Below are 21,076 nucleotides of genomic sequence, written 5' to 3'. Positions count from 1 at the left end.
ATCACACAAACGCTTATTAAACTTTGTTCTTATAAAAACAACAGAACCAATTTTCACCTGCAGGAAAGCACGGACTAGGATCATTGGACTCTTCTAATTCACCACCAACAGAGTCAGCTATCTCTCCAGCTTCATAATCATTGATTGTGCTTCCCTCAGAAGAGCTAAGTTCCTCATCTTCATCCTCATCGAAAATCTCCTGACAAAACCAACACATTTAATATAAAAACTGATATGCATTAATCAAAAAAAGCAAATGTAGAATTCAATTATGATTTGTTTGTGCTTTTTTATAAGACACTGGCAAACTAATCATAGCAATGTTTCTCAACATAAAACACAAAGTACAGCATTCTCCCCTTATTCACAGAGGTTAGGGACCAGAGACATCCGCGAATCCGCAAATACAGAGAACCACCCCACACCCCTGTGGCCGAAGAATGTCTGTCACCGATCCGTACTCATCAAAAACACCTTTGACACATTTCTGATGCTTTAAAAAACATTTATTAAAGAATATTGGAATATTGTTCAAAATGAAGAGTTTTTTCTTTATTCAGAACAAAAGACGGTACCATAGTGTACTTTGTAACACAAATTAAAACTGTCACTCTGTAACTGTGTCTTTGAGAAATAAAATCTTTAAAAATCATATATTGTGATTTTCTGGATATTTTTTCCCTTTTTGTCTCTCATTGTTGAGGTTTACCTATAATGAAAATTAAAGGCCTCTCTCATCTTTTTAAGTGGGAGAACTTGCACAATTGGTGGCTGACTACATTTTTGCTTCACTCTAATTTTATGAAATTGACCACAAAGACAGTGATGATGAGCACAGCACAGTGATATTAGGAATATGCTATTTTACATTATTGATTTGTTTTTTCTGTGTTTTAATCTTGATATTCTACGTTTGTAAGAGAAATTATCCAGTAAATAATGAAAAAAAACATGGGTTAGACATGTTTGCAGAAATATTTTGTGTGTGTAAAGCAATTGAATCATATCTAAAAATTATTCTCAAAAAAATTGATTTGGCACATTAAAGAAGATTATTATGGTCCTAAACCTTTAATACACGAGACTGTATAATAAAGGAAAAAAAAGATGAATGTTTAGAAGAACCCTAAAAAGAGAATGTATAAAAGGGAAATATAATCAGTTACTAAACCCCCCTAAAATTGCTCTTAATTGGCCGTTGGCAAAGAATAAAAACGATAAATGTCACAATATATTGCTGAGTTTTATTAATAGAAATTAAAATCAAGATAAATTACTTACATTAAAGAAATCTAGTAAGAACATTTCTGAATAGTCATAACCTAAAACTTAACATGTTAACGCCGTGGTATCAAACTCCTTCAAATAAAGATTATTCTCTCCATCACTTAGACCTTCATGGTCCACAATGTAATCTGCTCACTAGTGTGTGTACGGGGTGAGATAACTGTCAAAAGGAAATGGATGCATAAAGACAAAATTGTGCACAAATTAATAATTTGCAAAAAATATGAATAGAGCATGTAGTTTTGTGTTTAACATGCCTGTTTTGAATACGGTTTGTCTTTGTTTTGAATAAGACCCTCCCTTGTCTTGAATACAAAATTTCCCCAGTTAACTTAATTTTAAAAAGAATGTACAGAAGTGTTAGCTCACTGGGCTAGTGAGTGGGTTTATAAAACTGAGGTTCTGAGTTCGAGACTGGCTTTCGACTTTTGCTACATTCTTTGGGGAGGGTCACGTGATGCGAAGTAAGTAGGAGTGCGTGAACGGAGCTCCCTGAATTAAAGAACATTTTTTGGACTTAAAGATAACGAATTGTGGCAGAAAAGGTCTTTACAGGAGTGTGATGTCTCTTCGGGAAATTTGGGCCAAGATGCCAGAAAATAAAAGAGTCTTACGCCAGAAACCTCGAAAAACGCAGACGGAGGCAGAGGAACAGGGCCTGAACAACATGGCGGAGAGCGACATTGAAAGCCTTGTGATGAAGATAAGTGACGGGCTGTATGCTAAACTCAGCGCAAGCATGGATACTAAGCTAGACCAGATTGTTAAATCGGTCAGTGCTGTGTGTGAGAACGTGAAAGTCTTGGAAAGAAGAATGGAAAATGTGGAGCAAAGAATCTCCGACACAGAGGACTCTGCCACTCAGCTGTTGGCGAGACTCGAGGGCGCCGAAACCCGCCTGAACGAAGCCCTCGCCCGGCTTGAGGATCAGGAAAACAGGTCCCGGCGCAACAACATAAATATCATGAATCTGCCTGAGCGCACCGAGGGGGATAATCCTAAAGAGTTTTTCGAAACATGGATACCCAAAGTTTTGAATATGAAGGTGAAAAAAGACCGGAATAAAGTGGACAGATGTCACCGAAGCCCGGGCCAACTCCGACCCGACGCGACCAGACCGAGAGCGGTTTACGTCCGCCCCCATCACTATGAGGATAAACAGCTCATCATGCAGAGCGCCCGGAATCGGGGGGAGATCTCGCTCGGTGGGAGCCGAATCCACTTCTTTGAGGATTTTTCACCGGCGCTGGAGAAGAAAAGGCGTGATTTCACGGAGGTGAAGAAAACCCTGCGTTCACTGGGAATTCCCTACAGCAGAGGTGGGCACTGAGGGCCGCATTCCTGCATGTTTTCCAGCATACCCTGCTCTGGCATGTTCTAATTGGCTGGACACACCTGAAGCAGGTAATCAGCCATGAGTAGGGCAAGATTATTGGCTGGACACACCTGAACCAGGTAATCAGCCATGAGTAGGGCAAGACTATCTGGAAATCATGCAGACACACCGGCCCTCGAGGCCTGGAATTGCCCACCCCTGCCCTACAGGGTGCCTTTCCCAGCAGTGCTGCGGGTTAATCATAAGGAGAAGGTCCATGTCTTAAAGTCCCCAGCAGAGGCACAGCAGTTCACCATGGCAGTGCAGAAAGACAGCACATAGTGGACCGCAGCCTAAACAGCCACGGTATTTTACACCTGACTGTTCTTTTCTTTCTTCTTAATTCTTTTTTTTTTCATAAATGGGGCAAATACTTATGTTATTATAGTATTTTAAGTTAATGGACACGGCCCCCTTATATGTATACACATTTTCTTTTCTTTTCATAGACCATATTAAAGTTCATTTTATGATCAGGCAAGCTGATCCATATTGATTTTGTTTTTATATCTGGAAGTGCAGCCAGAGTACGGTATTTCTGTTGGACACAAGTCACAGGAGTAAGGTTTGGGGAGCTCCGCTTCTTCCTACTAATGTTAATGTGGGTGTTAATGAGAAAGTGGCAGAGAGTCATGTATCACATGAGCCCTACAAAGGAGCTGGAGTTGCAGCAGTTGTAAGATTTTTGTTTCTCTTTCACGTTTTGAGATTTGTTTTCTTTTCTTTTTCTTTTCACCTCATCACCAGCAAACCTAACGTGTATATTTGGTTTTATAACTTGAATGAACAGGGTCATACCTAAGATGAACACACAAAAAAAGAAAAAATGTCAGGAGTAAATTCCATTAAATTCTGCTCGTTCAATGTAAAAGGCATTCATCATCCTATTAAGCGCAAGAAGATCTTGAGCTCCCTAAAAAAAGAAAAAGTTCAGGTAGCTTTCCTGCAGGAAACACATCTAGTGGACAAGGAACATATGAAGCTGAAGAGGGATTGGGTAGGCCAAGCACATTACGCCTCCTTCTCCTCCAACAGCAGGGGAGTCGCTGTTCTGATACATAAATCTGTTCCCTTTGTACTGGAGACCTGTAAGAAAGATCCAGAGGGCAGATATATATTGCTACATGGCACCATTCAGGATGTACATTTAACGATGATGAACATATATGCACCAAGTCCACCACTGTCTTCTTTTTGGACAAAAATTGCATCAGAACTTGCAGAATATAAATGTGGTCTGACACTGTTGGGGGGAGATTTTAACTGCGTTTTAGACAATAATCTGGACAGATCACCAATACCCACTGACGGGCGATGCAACTTGGGGGCCACACTGGCCAAAATGTTGGAAGAGTTTAATCTAGTGGATGCCAGGATGTCCATTAATCCGTCTTCCAAAGATTTCACATTCTATTCCAATCCACACAATTCATATTCTCGGATTGATCTTTTCTTCTTACCACCTGAGTCTTTGGGACAAGTAAATACATGTGAAATAGGTTCTATTTACTTAAGCGACCACGCCCCAGTCTATTTAGACTTGAACATAAAAGAAACCACCCCCACAACAACGAGGTGGCGTTTTCCATCATATATTATTATTGACAAACATTACAAGAAAAGGATGGAAGAAGAGTTAAAATTATATTTTGATGAAAACGATAATAGTGAAAAAAATCCTGAATTTTTATGGGAGGCAGCAAAGGCTTATATCCGTGGATCCACCATTTCATATATAGCAAATAAAAAGAAAAAATTGTTGCTGGAACAAAATCAGCTGGAAAAAGACTTAAAGGCAGTAGAGATGGCACACAAATCTAACCCTACAAAAAATAATTTGATTAAAGCACAAGCAGTTAGAGCAGCTCTGAACTCTGTCCTCAACGAGAAAGCCTCTAGATCATTGTTTTCTCAAAAACAGCGTTTATATGAATACGGCAACAAACCTAGTAAATATTTAGCACGTATACTTAATCAGAAAGACACTCAAAACACCATAGGGGCCATTAGAGACTCTAAAGGAACAAAACACTATGACAGACACAGTATTAGCTCCGTTTTTGTCTCCTTTTACAAGTCCCTGTACAAATCAGAGAATGTAAGCACTAAGGAAGACATGGATAGATACTTTTCACAAATTAAACTGCCAACATTATCAGAAGAGCAACAGGAGATCCTAGGAAGACCTATTGAAGAAAAAGAAATTCTTAAGGCCATCTCACTGATGCACAGTGGCAAATCTCCTGGTCCAGATGGATTCCCTGTGGAATGGTTCAAAGCTTTTAAGGACAGGATCGTTCCCTATCTGCTCAGAACATATAATTACAGTTTCAACACAGCCCATCGCTTGCCAGAAACAATGACACAGGCAAATATCTGTCTGATCTTAAAGAAGGGAAAAGATTCTGAAGATCCAGCCTCTTATAGACCAATCTCCCTTATCAATGTAGATGTCAAAATTTTAGCAAAAATATTAAGCCTAAGACTTGAATCCGTCATAACTCTTTTAATCAAACCTGATCAAACAGGGTTTATAAAAGGAAGAAACTCATTTCATAATATCCGCAGACTCCTGAACATTATACAGCAAGCTCAAGATAAAAAAGTGAAGGGCTTACTTGTGTCTTTGGACTCTCTGAAAGCATTCGACAGAGTTGAATGGTCATATCTTTTTCAGACCATGGATATGTTTAAATTGGGCGCCAACTTTGTCGATTGGGTGAAGCTGTTGTATTCTTCACCTAAAGCTGCTGTTATTACCAATTCTCACTGTTCTAACTACTTCTCCTTAGAACGTGGAACACGGCAGGGATGTCCCCTGAGCCCCCTCTTGTTTGCGCTGGCTATCGAACTCTTTGCAGAGCTCATCAGAACTTCTTTGAGTATAAAGGGATTCCTCATCGATGGTACAGAACATAAAATTTCATTATATGCAGATGATGTCTTACTGTATCTGGTCGAAACAGACAGCACCATCCCACACTTACTCAACCTCTTGAAACAATTTGGCCATATCTCAGGTTTTAAAGTAAACTTATCGAAGTCAGAAGCTATGCCTATTGGCACCATGACTGGATCTGCTCCCCCAACGGGGTTTCCCTTCTAATGGTCCCCGAAAATAATAACATATCTCGGAATACAAGTGAGCCCCTCTCTTAATAAATTGCTCAAATTAAATCTAAAACCAACAATTAAACGTATTAGGGAGGACTTAGAACGGTGGAAAAGCCTACCCGTTTCCTGGCTTGGAAGAATAAGTGTGCTGAAAATGAATATACTCCCTAGACTCATGTATCCATTACAGATGCTGCCAAACTCAATTCCAAATAGCTGGTTCTCAGATTTGGATAAAATATTTACACATTATCTTTGGCAGGGGAAGAAAGTAAGAATGAAACTAAGCAAATTACAGAGAAGTAAAGATCAAGCGGGTCTAGCTGTCCCAAATATCCGTTTCTACTACTGGGCTGCACAAATGCGATATATACATGAATGGGTGAATCCAACTGTCTCAAATACATGGATTGATATGGAATCTGGCAATTGTGGAATTGTAACATTAAAGTATTGTCCCTTTATATGTTACAATAAGGTTAAATTAGAAGTACAAAACAACTTTATTGTCTCCAACACTTTGAATACATGGAACAAAATGTTACTTTTCTTTAAACTAAAAAAACACTTTTCTGTATTAGCCCCCACATTTAGGAACCCAGATTTCATCCCATCATGTCAAGACATTGGCTTCAAACTCTGGCATGAAAAGGGTTTGGAACAACTAGCAAAACTCTATGGTGGGAATGCATTGGAATCCTTCGAAGCCTTAAAGAATAAATTCTCTGCCCCAGTCCCACTTCTTTCGGTACTTGCAGATCAGACATTACATACCCAAACCAAAACATCCTCCCAAACTAACATTTTTAGAACGCATTCTTACACAACCCCAACCTACAAGATTTATCTCCCACATTTACAGAAACCTTTCTTCAAACACTACACATTCTACAGATTACCTCAAAAGACAGTGGCAGACTGACTTAGGAGAAGAAATAAGTGACAATGAGTGGACCCATCTGATAGAGAACACGCTAAGACTCCTAACTTCAAACTCACATAGAGAAACACAATTTAAAATATTACACAGACTCCATTTTACACCATTGTTGAGGAGCAAGCTGGGCTTAGACTCTCCCTACTGCTGCAAGTGTAACAGTGAAATAGGTACATATGCACACATGCTGTGGAAATGTAGTGGGATACAAAAATACTGGATTGAAATTAAAAAGGAAGTGAAAATACTGTTGGGATATGGTGTGGAACTCTCAACCTTTCAGTGTGTTCTTGGCACTAAAGTGAATGGCACTAGGCACAAACACAACGCCAAGCTGGTTGAAATTCTTCTGTTTGTAGCAAGAAAAACCATTCTGAAATTCTGGATTTCCAAGGACATTCCGATTATGGAGGACAGGTACACAGAGATTTTGAAGATTCTTCCTTTGGAAAGATTAACGCATACCCTTCATGACAACATTGAGGAGTTCAAAAAAGTCTGGCAACCAGTTCTGGATAAGACTAATCTTTCTTTGGATTGAACTCTGTTCTGGTGAAATGTGAAAAAAAAAAAAAAAAAAAAAACCTGTAATAGCCATTTGCCGCTGGTGATGAAGGTTGATTGGTGATTTGTTCTTTGTGTTTATTTATTTATTTTATTATTATTTTAGTTTTTAAACTGCTGCCTGTTTATGTTAGGTTGTGATGTTAAAAAGAAAATATGGGTTTGTAAACATCTTGATGTTCTATTTTTCATGTTTGACCTATTTCACTACCCAAATAAAAAAAAAAAAAAAAAAAAAGAATGTGGGGGGGGGGGCTTGGACATCACTGCCAGCAAGCAGGAGATGTCCTCTCAGTGCCCTAACCGCCAAATTTAACTGGACCTTTTATAACACACACGCTTTACCCAACAGCAATATACACTCCAACACACCCACACACCAAACCAACACGCACACACCACACAAGGAAGGTGGGTTAATGATCTTCTGTCCCCTACCCCCTATCTGGTGGGGGGAACCAGGCCCTTGGCAACAGCAGCTGTGCCCCTTAGGGGCTGGTTTTCTCTCTCCATACTGGGAGAAGGATCCCTTAGCAAGGCCATAAGCCAGGGATCACATCACATCTTAAGCTGGGGGTGTCCATGTCACTGCGGTGTGGGTTCTGGTCCTTGCCCTCCAGTGCTGGTCTTTTCCAAAATTCCAACAGTGGCTGAGCCTGGTTGGGCCATGTTTACAACTCTCGTCAGGGACCCCCACTTTCATTGGGTCATCCTGCTAGGCGGGGGAGGCGGTCCCTGCCTAGCTCTCTCCTGGACCTCCCGTGGGGTGGGTGGATGGCTGCCTGTAGCATGGGGCGGGTCTCCCTGGCTTGTGCCCAGGGTTGGGGTGCAGGGATGCTCAGAACTAGTGAATGGTGGTGGGCTGCTCATTTGGGGCTGGGAGTGATTTCCCGGGGTGGGCGCGTGTTTTAACTTTATCCAAACACCCCTAAATGTGGTGTATTTGTTTTATTCTACTGTATTGTAACTTATAAATTACAGTCTCTTACTTATGATGTCACTACTGCGATATGAAGGTTGGTGGCGGTTGGTGGCAGTATTATGTTTATGATCTACATTTACGTATCATTATTAAAGTACTACTAAAAAAAAACAAAGCATGTATACTGTTCTTCAGTGCCTGATGAGGCATCCCCCCCCTTCTCCTGACATTACGCGCACTTTGTTTAATTGATGTTTTGCTACTCTGCATAAATGCCTGTGAACCCATGACATATTTGACAGTAATCTGACAGGATAAACTTGCTAAAAAAAAGGGTGTATTTAAAAAGAAAGAAAAGTCATATTCAAAACAGTTATGTCAAACATAAAACCAAATGTTGTATTCATATTTTTTGCAAAGATGTGCCCAAAATATTAATATGTGCACAATTGTATCTTTATGGATACATTTTTGACAAACATCTTACACCATATGTCCTTTAGTCCATTTTCAGGTAACAAAATATACAAGGTTTGGGTTCATGGCCATCCATCTCCCCAAATCTTAATCCCCATTGAGAACTTGAGATGGTTTGGATACATTCAAATGAGGAACACTGAATTTGTTGGTAAAAGGATGCTTGGGTAGGAGCTACCAGGGAAGAGGCCATAAGGAAGACTAAAGAGTATGTTCATGGATCTACAGTTGTCAAGGAAGACTTGAGAGTGGTTTTTGCAAACAAAGAGAATGCAGAAGATAAGGTTAAACAGAGGCAGATGACAACCTCTAAAGGAAGCAGCCAAAAGATAAAAAACAAGAATAACATTTGAGACTAAAAGTATTTACAGCTAATATCCCCTCCATGTGGAGGTTGGAGTTGGGATTTCCGATAAAGTCAGCTTCTTACCTCAATAAAATAAATTGATATCTTAATAATTATTTACCAATACAAAGATGGGTGGATGAACATAGGAGGGTCTACTGGGCTCTTGAATGCTGAACTGACTCTTTGATAGAAAATTTAAACTTTAGTCATTCTACTCACTCACTGTTGAATACCCTACATGTCATTAAATTAAAATAAAGCAATAGCAAGCCCTAGCCAATAGTTTTTGTACTCTGTACCAAATGGCAGCAAATGCAGTGCATTCAGCAGCTAAACAGTAACCATGAGTCATCAACCTAATGCATCAGTATCTTAACACTTGAATTTTCCTTGAAAGCCTATCATTTGTACGAATTCCATGCTATACTGTAGATAAATGGTAAAATGGTAAATGGCGTATACTTATATAGCTATAGTTACTACAATGTACTGTAAACAGATCAAAATACTTTTTATAGCTTTTTTGACATGGCACAAGAACATTTACAGACTTTTGACCATTCATAACTGCATTCTTACCACACGGCATGGTTGAACATCAGATGAGGCACTGCTGAAGTCCTCAGTATTAAGTACTTCAAAGTCAGACTCCACAGCAGCAATGGGAACAGTAACAGTCAGGCTTGGGTTGTTGATGAAAGACATAATGGAATCGTTGCTTTTGCTGTTGACTATGTACTTGTCTCCACTTTTGTCCACTCCAGTCAAATTAACATTGCTGTTTGTATGAAAGTTTTTGAGGGTATGGTTGTGAAGATCATTTGTTCCAAAAGGTTTTTTAAATTCACCCAAAGACTTGTCTTTAGTTTTTTCCTTTTTTTCTTTGTGACAATTACTGTTACAGATATTTTTAAGGAATGACTTGATGAAGTCAAAGCCCCTACAAATCCGTTTTATTGCAATCTGCAAGTTGTTCAAGTCACTGTCCTCTTCAATTGCTGCCAAATTGTCTGCACTGAAAGAACTTAACAGAAGAGCCAGGAACAGGTTCAGCATCTGTAAAATATTGAAAGTACAATTAACATTCAGTCTATTGCTATTAGAAATTAGAATGTTGCATACAAATGATCAACAAAAGCTAGACTGAAAGCAACTTGTAAACTTGAATTGTTAGTAAAAGATGAAATGTACCACAAGATTTCCAACAACCATGACCATCATGTAGACAATGAGGCACTTAGTTACTCCAGCCACTTCCATGCAGTCCCACATGGTCTCTATCCATTCTCCACAAAGCACTCGGAAGACAATGAGGAATGAATGAAAAAAGTCCATCATGTGCCAGCGAGGTTTTCTGTCCGCTGAAATTTTACTGACATTATACCTATATTCTCTTTCAAACAGCTGCATGCCCACAACAGCAAAAATAAAGACAATAATGGCCAGCACCAGAGTCAGGTTGCCCATGGCTCCAACTGAATTACCAATTATTTTAAGAAGTGAATTGAGAGTGGGCCAAGATTTAGCCAACTTGAACACTCTCAGCTGTGAAAAGAAGGCAAAAAAAAAATCAATTAAAATTCTTTGTACCGGAAAAAATTAAACAACAAACCAGTAATTACATGAAGTAAAAGAGTTGTGTTTTTTATACTGTACTTCATTTTAAAGCTTTGTAAACTTGCTTCTTTTTGTTCATAAAGATATTGGAGTTAGTCTATATTACATTTATACTGTTCTCAAATGTCCTTTGTAAAATAAATGGTTTTGTGATTATGGGTATTTCTGTCGGGAAAATATTAATAAATCATGCTTTCTTTTGAGAAATAAACTCACCAGCCTTAAGGATCTCAAAAGATTGATCGAAAAACAAAGCTCCACCAAACTTATAGTGACAATGATTCCATCAAAAATATTCCAACGCTCTTGAAAGTAGTAGTATGGGTCCAGTGCAATGATCTTAAGCACCATTTCAGCTGTGAAGATGCCAGTGAAAACCTATACAAAAACAATAAGAAAAAGCCTTAACAACTGGACATGCTTTTAATACTTAACTGTTTTTGAATTACTTACTTTATTTCCAATAGATAGCATTTTCGTAAACTCGTCCTGCATTGGATGGTGCTCCATAGCCATAAACAAAGTATTGAGAACAATGCAGATAGTTATAGTTAGGTCAGCAAATGGGTCCATCACTATCAGCTTGACAAACTTCTTGATTTTCTGCCAAGCTGGACAGCAATCCCAGATTAGGAAGTTTTCGGCAAACTTGTACCAACAAGGTGGGCACTTCTTTCTCGACTCTTCAAGTTCTTAAGGAAAAACACAATATATGTTAAAGCAACATCCTAAAGGAATAGACTATTCTACACAAATGTTCTGTGGAACACATACCTTCCACAGTGCTGGTTATAACACTAACTAGGCTTTGTGCTCTTTGTCTTGCCTCTGGACCTTCCAGGTAATCCATTAAATCACTGTAAGCTGCACTCGGTCGCCTGTATTGTAATTCTGTACTGTTCGCCTAGACACATAGAGGATTTTTTAGATAAAAGAATTTCTCTGGAAAAAACCCTTAATATACACATCCACAAAAATATGTCACCAAGGTAATATTAGATCTCATTAAAGTATATGTCTGGTTTTAATATTGCCAGAATAAATTAGTGTGGCCAAAGGTAACACTTAAGAGTGATGGTCAGTAACTAGGAAAATCTTGTGGTGTCAAAGACATTGCTTCATCCTTTATGTGACAGTGTAAAATTAATAAATGTCTTTCGAGGGTTTTAAAACTAAATACTGCAGAATAATATGGGATAGTTTTAGCGCTTTTATGAATAGTTTTTTTTAAGTAACATTAAAAAAAGGTTAAACATTTAAATATAACAAACCTAATTTTCTTAGTAGCCAAGTTGCACAGCAGTCATATTCCTTTGGTTATAATCAAAAGGGTAATTGTTTCAAATTTTACTTCAACCCTAGTAATGACTATCCTAGAAGCAAGACTATCCTGGAAACACTATTATCCTGGAAGCAAGTTTGTTGTCTTTTTTATTATAATAATAATGGACATGCACAGATGTGGACAAAACTGTCAGTACTCCATTGCTATTTAAAGAAAATACATTAGTGTTCATTTAAATAACTTAAATCTGATATAAAGAAAACAATGCATTAAAATGTAGTCAAATTCAAACAATGACAGTCTTAAAAGACCCTTAGTTCTGTAGACTTTACTATTAGCATCAATTTCTTTCTGGTCCTGGCTGGGAGAATTCTTTTCGTAACTATCAGTGCGGTACAACCAACGAGCACAGTGATACAGATTGAATTATTACAACCACAGTAGGTTTTTCTTTAATCCACTGAGCAGTAACAAACATTTTTTTCTACATCTAAAGAAAGTATTTTGGTCTTGCTTAACAATCATAACAAAATAACAGTTGACACTACAATTTCACTTAAAAGACAACAAGTGCAGTGTTCTACCACAGTTGTTTAAATTCCTAATTGGAATTTAATATAAAATACAAAGCAAAAAAAATAAAAAATACATAAACATTTTAACTTGGTGAATGCAATTTCTAAATTGACCATATCAAGAATATCTAAGATCAGCAAGAAGGTTTAGAATTGACAAAGAATTAAATAAAAACGTTTAAAGTCTGATAATAAACCGGGATCCCGGTTGCATAATTAGATTGGCAACCAATGGAGCATGCACTGTTTACTTTATTCAACAAAACCATATTGTCCCAGATTTCTGTTAAATACACCCCATTATGCGCAGGCATGGGGAGTTATGATTATTAACAGGAAATTAAGCTTGAGCACCTTAAACAGATATTAATATCTTAAATTTTTTAAAATTTCTGCATAGTTTTATATTCTGGTTTGTAAAAAGCTATTGATAGAATCAGTAGGGGTAAACGAATTAACTGAAATCCAAAAGTGAAAAATGAACATTTGTAATGCTTCAACTTCTGAAGACATTACGTCATACCTGGAATGTTACTTAAGCAATAAAAAAAGGAAAATACATTCTTACATACATTTTTTGCAGTCTGTAATAATGTGCTGCATGTGATGTGAATAATGATGATGACAAAATGACCACATGAATTGGGGAATCGAAGAGCATTTCTTACATTTTCTTGGCTGAAGGTCTTATCTAGTGCCACTTTTGACAGAAGGAACCCCACAGGTGGTGAACTCCTATCCTTTTGAGACATACACCCATTGCAGCCTATAGAGCTATGCTTGAGGCCATCGGGCTGAAGTAAAAGAGGCGGTAAGAAGAGGCATTCGCTCAAACTGCTGCTGTGTCGATCATGAAGATGATGAGACATGGATCCACTCCCACTCCGATTTTCCTCAAAAATGCTGTACTCATCATCCGCAAACTCGTTTTCTGAACTCAGATCCTGTATTTGGCTTTGGAAGCTGAAAAGACTGGTCTTGCTGTATCTTCTGGAAGAGATCAGGGCTCCACGAAAATTCAGAAAGGACTGGGAATAAAAGATATTCTCCAATGGAAACATGAAATTTGTTGGTCACATGGAGGATACAATGATGATGTCAATGATCTCGGTAAAAATAGAATGACTGTGTTTTAAAATAAAGAAGCAAAATGGAAGTGATTGCTTTCATAAGGAAGTGGCAAACAAAAAGATGATGATTTGTAAAGTGTGAGAAAATGATGATCTTAAATTTTGTTATATGATGAAGCAAAAAAGATGGCCAATGGTCATATTGATGATTGAAAGAAGCCACACTGAAACATGACCTGATTAGTAATGAGAATGGAAAAGACATACGCTGATGAAGAAGAAGAGAGTGATGATGAAGATGAAATCACAGAATGTTTACTTTTAATGGCATGTGCATATATATATTGATGTACATGAAAATATATGACAGGGAAAATGTCATGAAATAATATTTTCATGACATTTTTTATATCTTGAGGAAAAAGCTTTGGATTTCAGAACTAATACTGTTTTTTTAAGAATTTTGTAAAAGAATGTGTTTGATTTCCTTTTCTTGTGACAGTTTTAAAATCTGTATTATTTGCAATGGTCATCATATCAGTTTATTGTTAATTTGTATTGTATATTTTCTAAAATATACTACAAAATACAAAATTAAAGGGATTCATGGAGCAAAGACTTTAAAACTTCAGATTTCGAATAAGTATTGGAAAAAAAACAGCCACTAGATTTTATAAACAGTGTATACTTAGAAATGGTACTGCACCTGATGTGTGGTTGATGATTTCAAGTCAGAATTGAGCAGGTTTCCATCTGTTGTCAAGTGGCTGATCTCTTTCTTCAGGCTGTTCAATGAATTTGATTTTGGAATCTCAGAAACCTCCTTCCTCTCTTCCTCTTTCTTTTTTTTCTTCATGTTACATCTTTCCTTGGCACTTTTAGAAGTCAGATTTGAGGTGCCACCTGTGCCATCACCTTTGTCACCGGGGTCTTTACTTTCTGCTGTATTTGCTATTGCCTTAATGATGAAAGACAGCACAATGGAAATAAAAAGTTTGAAAAAATAGATGATTCTTACTCTGATCACCAAGTGTAACTAGAATGACTGGAGACAAAGACAGACACAAAGAGGGATTAATAAAAAACAAAGCAGAGACTAAATTTGGACAAAATTGCTGCTTCAATTCTGAATGCAACCCTTTTGAAAAACAGACATCATTTTACAGGGATAAGGTGATTAAAAACGTTTTTGCGTATTCTACTGCAGTCATAACAAACCTTCATCCACTGCTAGATACAGGATTTTTTTATCTGGAAAATGTTGCAACCAAAAAGCCAACAGCTGAATTTAGAGAATGGGAAAAGTCACAGGGCTAATAGGTTTTACAAAAGTCATTTGGTTATTTTATTTTCTCTTTAAAGACCCACTCCAATGAAAACTTTGTTTTTTGGTGTCTGTAACATGTTCTTGTGCCCTTTTTTAATTATGGATGACATATACAGTAAGCTTAAAACTGCTTTTCTGAGTATTTCTTTATTTGAATCATTGTGAATTCTGTTGGAAAAAGCTTGTAGGTGTGATGGAGGTGCTGCAATTGGTGACCACAAGCTCCCTGCTCCAGTCCATAGTGATGTATCCCCTTGTAGGCAAATAGATCCATTTACGTCTTTGTTTTGGTTGTTTGGGCTTGCATCTGGCACAAAAATTGTACGGCTGGATAGCTCCAGTATTGCTCGCCATTTTGTTGCACAGGTAATGATTGGGGGCTTGAGGAGCTGTAGCATGAGCGTTTAAAAAGAAGGATGTTGGGAAGCAGAAGCAGGCTTACTCTGTGCCAACAGTCACGCCCACAACTTAGAGGTGAATTTCTGATGAACTACTGCCGATCTGCAGAAACTATATCCTAGAAAATAACCGTTTTTTTTTTTTAATATTGGCTTAAAACGGCATAATCATAATGACAAGATCGGCAGGAAAGTTTTTACAATAGATCAAAAGATTATTTGAGTGGGACTTTAATACAAATACGTAAAATAACTTTATTTAAAAAGAACATTTAAGAAAATACCAGCATCAAGTGTTCAACTTCCAAGTCAAACAAAATTTTACAGCTGGTAACTTTGCAAACTTCACCTGAACTACACCTCAGTTCTTTCCCTTATTGAAAAAAAATATCAGTCTAGAAGTTAAATAACAGGTAATTCTGGCGGTCTGGGTAGAGTCTACAATTTCCCAAATGATGTTGTCTAACTTCTTGCTACTACTTATTATTAACCTCTTAGGTTTTTTTTGTTTTTTTTTGTTTATCGATATAATAGGATTTTCAGCTTAAAAAAATGTTGGAGTTTCTCATATTATACTCGTTTTTTTTTTTGGTAGAATTATTTTTTTTAGATGTAACAGTGAAAGCTTACCACTACCTGATTGCTGTTTAACATACCTGAACTTCCTCTTGCTGTTGTTTCAGCTCCTCGAGCATGGCCTGAAATTCTTCCTCCTTTTCTTTTGCTTCCTTGATGTTGGTCTGGCTCTGCTCTTCATAGGCCATAGCCACTACAGCCAAGATGAGGTTGATCAAGTAGAAGGAACCCAGGAAAATCACCAAGACAAAAAAGATCATGTAGGGTTTCCCAGAAGCTCTCAAAGTCTAGAAAAAATGCAAACAAAAATGTGTTATTCTAAAAGACACTGGCAAACTTTCTAGATTATTTTATTAAAAACATTTTTCTATCCACACTAAAATAAAACTCTATTGACAATTAGCAAGTTTTATACATCACTGTTCTGCATCACAAGGCCTGGTTTGCAAATTTACCAAACAGTAGGCTGCAAATTGTGGGTCCAGGCAAAGAGCAGGTTAAAGATTTCCATCAATTTTTCAAACCAACTGAACCCAAATGGGATTCAGCGGGTTCTGGAGCCTATCCTAGCTATTGTTGGGCAAAGGTATACCCCAAACAGATTCCCAGTCTGTCACAGGGCCACACAATTACACAATTTAGTATTACCACTTAACCCATAAAGCATGTCTTTGGAAGCTGTATAGTACTTCCAAAAAGATATACACATGCACAGGGAGAACATGCAAACTCCACACAGAAAGGAACCAGTTACAGGGTATTCATACTGTGAAGAGACTGTTATACACCAACTAAACCATTGTGCAGCTTTTCAACTTATGTTTGCATATCCACGTACATTTTTTAAACTGAACGTTTTTTAGGCAATGTAATACAAATTTATTTTATATAAAAAAATCATTTTTGTTCATTAACTTACTTTTTTCTGAATTTTAATTATATATTTATGTCGAATTAGTTAAGATATATTATTTCTCTATCCACATTATAAACAGAAGGAACTGGCTTTAAAGCAAAATTTCTAAAAACTCTATACTCAAGTTTTTTCCATTTGTAAGCCCTTGGTATTGATAGTGAATTTGACACCAATATCTGACACCACTTCTAGCTTTTATCAAACAACTCAAAGCTTGTTTACCTTGATCACAATAGTACACCCCTTTTTCCTTCTTGTCAAAATGCACCTGCAGTGGTTTGAACTGTATATGAACAAAATCGTTTGTGTTTTCTCTTTGACCTCATTGTAATGGCAAGAATCCCTTTAATTGTCTCCTTTCTAACATACTAAAGCTTTATTCTTTGTCTATTTGAAAATGAAAAAAACACACGCACATTTTAGATGAACAATGCAAGGGTGTGCCCTGTGTCTTTTTGAAATATCCTATTAAATCTATTAAATGTGCCTGCAATTACCGTAGGATTGTCATAAAAGCATATAAATCCCTAGAGACCACTTCCTTATGCAAAGAAAGGTGCCTCAAGAGGAGCACTCATAATTTGAGAGCATGGACAGTGTAAAGAAAAAGGTTTAAAAGTAGATAAAGCAAAATAAACTAAACATGTATAGATCCAAAACAGAGGAACAAATGGTGCAGAAGTTTGACTAATAAATGCATGACATTTGCTGCTAAAACAAAAAAAGACGCTGAGACTTATCCAGTGAACCTTGTTGAAAGTTGGTCTGGTTCATCCATATACTCAAAGTAAACAAGAGCATAATTAGTCTCCTATACTGGACAATGCAGCAGGAAATGTACAATCTGTACCAGTGTTCTGAACATCAACTCTAAAGTATTTTGTTTTTAGCTATAAATACTTTTACAAGGCTTCTGTCCATTTTTTTTAAGTTGTGAGGATCAGTGAGTGCTTTTAATTTTATAATTTTGGTATTGTTCCTTTAAGTGCTTTATGTCATGTATAGTTCTTTTATACACATATGTTTACATTTTTACATAATGTTGAGTTATGCTAATCTTATGATGTTAACAGCAATCTTTGGGTAGCAACGACCACAGCTGCTTCTGTTTTTGGTTAGTTAATTTGAGTTTATTTAGGAACAAGTTCCAGTATTTATTGCTAGATTTGCTGTTTTGAAGCCTTTTTGTTACTGTGTTTCATGGGTTTTCCTATTCGATTTTGTCAAGTTAAAGTTTTATAGTTTGGATTTTTTTTAAGTTGTGTCAGTTTATTAAATTTGCCAAGTCTAATGGGACAACTTTCACAGAGGTCAAGTTCAGTTTATTCATTTCTTGTGATTTTTCGTTTCTTTGCACATACCTGTTGGTAAAGGTTTTCCCAAAAATCTTGGGTCATCAGTCTGAACAGGGCGAGGAAGGCCCACCCAAAGGAGTCAAAACTTGTGTAGCCAAAGTCTGGAGTGCTTCCAAAAGACACACATGTGTAGCCTTCTGGACACTTCCTGAGTAGGAAACCGTGTTGTATAAATGTAAGTCGCTCACTGGTAGGCAGTAAAATTATTTAAGCATTGAATAATGAAAGCGATGCTTTTTGTGTGTGCACAATATGTAAGGGGGGGGGGGGACTTACCCAGCATAAGTGCTATTTCCACATAGCAATGGATCTCTTTTGCCAGAAAGAAAATAATGATTACCTGAAACGACACCAAAAGAAATATGTTGAAGTTTGGTTCCTCTCTACAGGAAAAAAATTATTTTCCTTACATTTAAAACAGTATTACTCCCTCTATAGTGATGTTCTCAAAATGCAGATTTTTCCTCTGTTCTGTAGAATGTGGCATAAATTCTGGCATAAAATTAAAAAAAAAGACTCCACAAAAGAAGCATTGAAAATTCAGTTCCACACTATGGAATACGCCCATAAGGTAAAGGAACTGATCATTGGCCATGTATTGCTTCATGGTTGAAGAAAAAAACAGATGATCAAGAATAATACCACATCCAAAATATGGTCTTTATTCTGAATATTTTAGATACATAAAGGTAGTGATGTCTTAGTTAGAGTTAAAGTTACAGTCCCATTAGTTGTCAGCCATTCCTTTAATTTGCAGTCACAGTTTGGAAACCATTTATTGATTTAACATCAGAATCCAGCCCTTGATGCTGTGTATGGAACCAGGACGCATTGGATCTCACTTTACATCTTTAGTAGAGCCTGGCTGTTTGGATTTGGAAGTCTCAGAGTAGACACTCCACCTCTAAGCCACTGAGCAGGCTTCTTCTGTTCTGTTTCAACAGCAGCCACTGAAGAAAATATTTCCTACTTTCTAAAGATTTCTGCTCTCATGCGTTACCTTCTTGCTGTTTTTGAATTCACTTTTGATTGTCAAAAGTCATTATGGAACTCTAAAAACAGCTCACACTCACACAAGAAGCAAAAGCACACATATCAAAGAATAAAACAGTCCTTAAACATAGTGGAGATTTTTGTTCACAATGTTTAGTTACAATGCAAAAAAGGTAGGACGTTGGATCAGTAGAGCTCAACTGACTATTTTAATATTTGGTGAGTAGACTTGCTTAACTTTAAACGGATCACATTTTTTTTCTTTTTAGGTTACGTCAGATCCAAGGTAATGCCAAATTTGGTTGATTATTTTTTCCTAAAAAAAATCTAAGAAATATAGAAAGGGAAACTATTTATTTGACATTTAATTTAAACTTTCAGGACACTATTAGGTACACCTTGCTAGTACTTAGTTGGACCCCCTTTGCCTTCAGACCTTCAGAACTGCCTTAATATTCCATCGCATAGATTCGACAAGGTGCTGGAAACATTCCTGAGAGAGTTTGGTTCATATTAACATGACAGCATCACATAGTTGCTGCAGATTTGTTTGGTGCACATTCATGGTCCGAATCTCCCATTCCACCACAACCCAAAGGTGCTTGGTTGGGTTGAGATCTGGTGACTGTGGGGTACAGTGAACTCATTGTCATGTTCAAAAAACCAGTCTGAGAGGATTCCAGCTTTATGACATGGCACTTTATCTTGCTGGAAGAAGCCATCAGATAATGGGTACTCTGTGGCCAGCCTACTCAGGTAGGCTGTGGTGTTGCAACCAATGCTCAGTTGGTAGTAAGGGGCCAAAAGTGTGCCAAAGAAATATCCCCCAAACAATGACATTACCACCACAAGGCAGGATGGATCCATGCTTTCATGTTGTTGATGCCAAATTCTGACCCTATATTCAGATGTCGCAGCACCAGTAGAGACTCATCAGACTAGGCAATGTGTTTCCAGTCTTTTTGTCCAATTTTCGTGAGTCTGTGTGAAGGGTAGCCTCGGTTTCCTGTTCTTAGCTGACAGAAGTGGCACCAGGTGTGGTCTTCAGCTGCTATAGCCTAACTGCCTCAAGGTTGAATGTGTTGTGTGTCAGAGATGCTCTTCTGCAGACCTCGGTTGTAACCACTGGTTATTTGAGTTAATGCTGTCTTTTTATCAGCTGGAACTAGTCTGGTCATTCCCTTCTGACCTATGGCATCAACAAGGCATTTCCACCCACAGAACTGCTGCCTACTGGATATTTTCTCATTTTTCTGACCATTATCTGTAAACCCTAGAGATGGTTGAGAATGAAAATCCCAGTAGATCAGAGGTTTCTGAAATCCTCAGACCAGCCCATCTGGGAACAACAATCATGCCACGTTCAAAGTCACTTAAATCGCATTTCTTCCTCATTCTGATGCTCAGTTTGAACTGCAACAGATCGGCTTGACTATGTCTACATTCAGTTGCTGCCATTTGATTGGCTGAATGGAAATTTGTGATAAACAAGTAGTTGGACAGGTATTTGTAATAAAGTGGACAGTGAGATGAGTAGGTGTTTGTTACTTACTCGTGCTATTTGCATTTTCAATAAGTATTCTCCAGTACTCGGTTAAATTCTCTTCAGGAGTAACATGTTCTGGTTGGCGAACACACTTGTTTTTCAGATGACCCATAAACAGTTGCAATCCCACAAGTGCAAAGACACTCAAGCAGAAAACAGTCAAGATCATTACGTCAGTGAGCTTCTTCACTGACTGGAAGAGTGCTCCAACAATGGTCTTCAAGCCTGAAAAAAACAACAAACCAAGTGTTATTCATACTTAGGAACTTCATCTATTTGTTTACTGAAGAGCAGCATTGGCCACTTACTTTGTAAAGACATAGTGTATTGAAATTAATAATAATAATAATCAATTGGATTTATCTGCGCTTTTTTTGACGCTCAAAGCTCTTA

General features: G+C 37.5%; 1 protein-coding gene across 2 annotated transcripts in view; it reads right to left on the bottom strand.

Moving 5' to 3' along the window:
* LOC101155239 (sodium channel protein type 2 subunit alpha) overlaps window positions 1–21,076 on the bottom strand; it is a 35,971-nt gene that overhangs the window by 7,738 nt on the left and 7,157 nt on the right. Inside the window, exons 7-18 of one of the 2 annotated variants that reach the window (XM_011489902.3) lie at window positions 20,690–20,908; window positions 18,421–18,484; window positions 18,151–18,292; window positions 15,954–16,160; window positions 14,279–14,530; window positions 13,171–13,530; window positions 11,417–11,546; window positions 11,096–11,334; window positions 10,859–11,020; window positions 10,217–10,570; window positions 9,605–10,081; window positions 58–199 (exon numbers count right to left, since the gene is read on the bottom strand). In XM_011489902.3, coding sequence (XP_011488204.2) covers window positions 58–199; window positions 9,605–10,081; window positions 10,217–10,570; window positions 10,859–11,020; window positions 11,096–11,334; window positions 11,417–11,546; window positions 13,171–13,530; window positions 14,279–14,530; window positions 15,954–16,160; window positions 18,151–18,292; window positions 18,421–18,484; window positions 20,690–20,908 — 2,748 coding nt within the window. The remainder of the gene's footprint in view (window positions 1–57; window positions 200–9,604; window positions 10,082–10,216; window positions 10,571–10,858; window positions 11,021–11,095; window positions 11,335–11,416; window positions 11,547–13,170; window positions 13,531–14,278; window positions 14,531–15,953; window positions 16,161–18,150; window positions 18,293–18,420; window positions 18,485–20,689; window positions 20,909–21,076) is intronic. The other variant, XM_023950804.1, reaches the window with a different exon arrangement.

Source organism: Oryzias latipes, chromosome 21 (genome assembly GCF_002234675.1).
Source record: "Oryzias latipes chromosome 21, ASM223467v1".
Classification (NCBI taxonomy): domain Eukaryota; kingdom Metazoa; phylum Chordata; class Actinopteri; order Beloniformes; family Adrianichthyidae; genus Oryzias; species Oryzias latipes.
The sequence above is the reverse complement of the archived record's forward strand: the minus strand, read 5'-3'. Positions and strand labels throughout refer to the sequence as shown.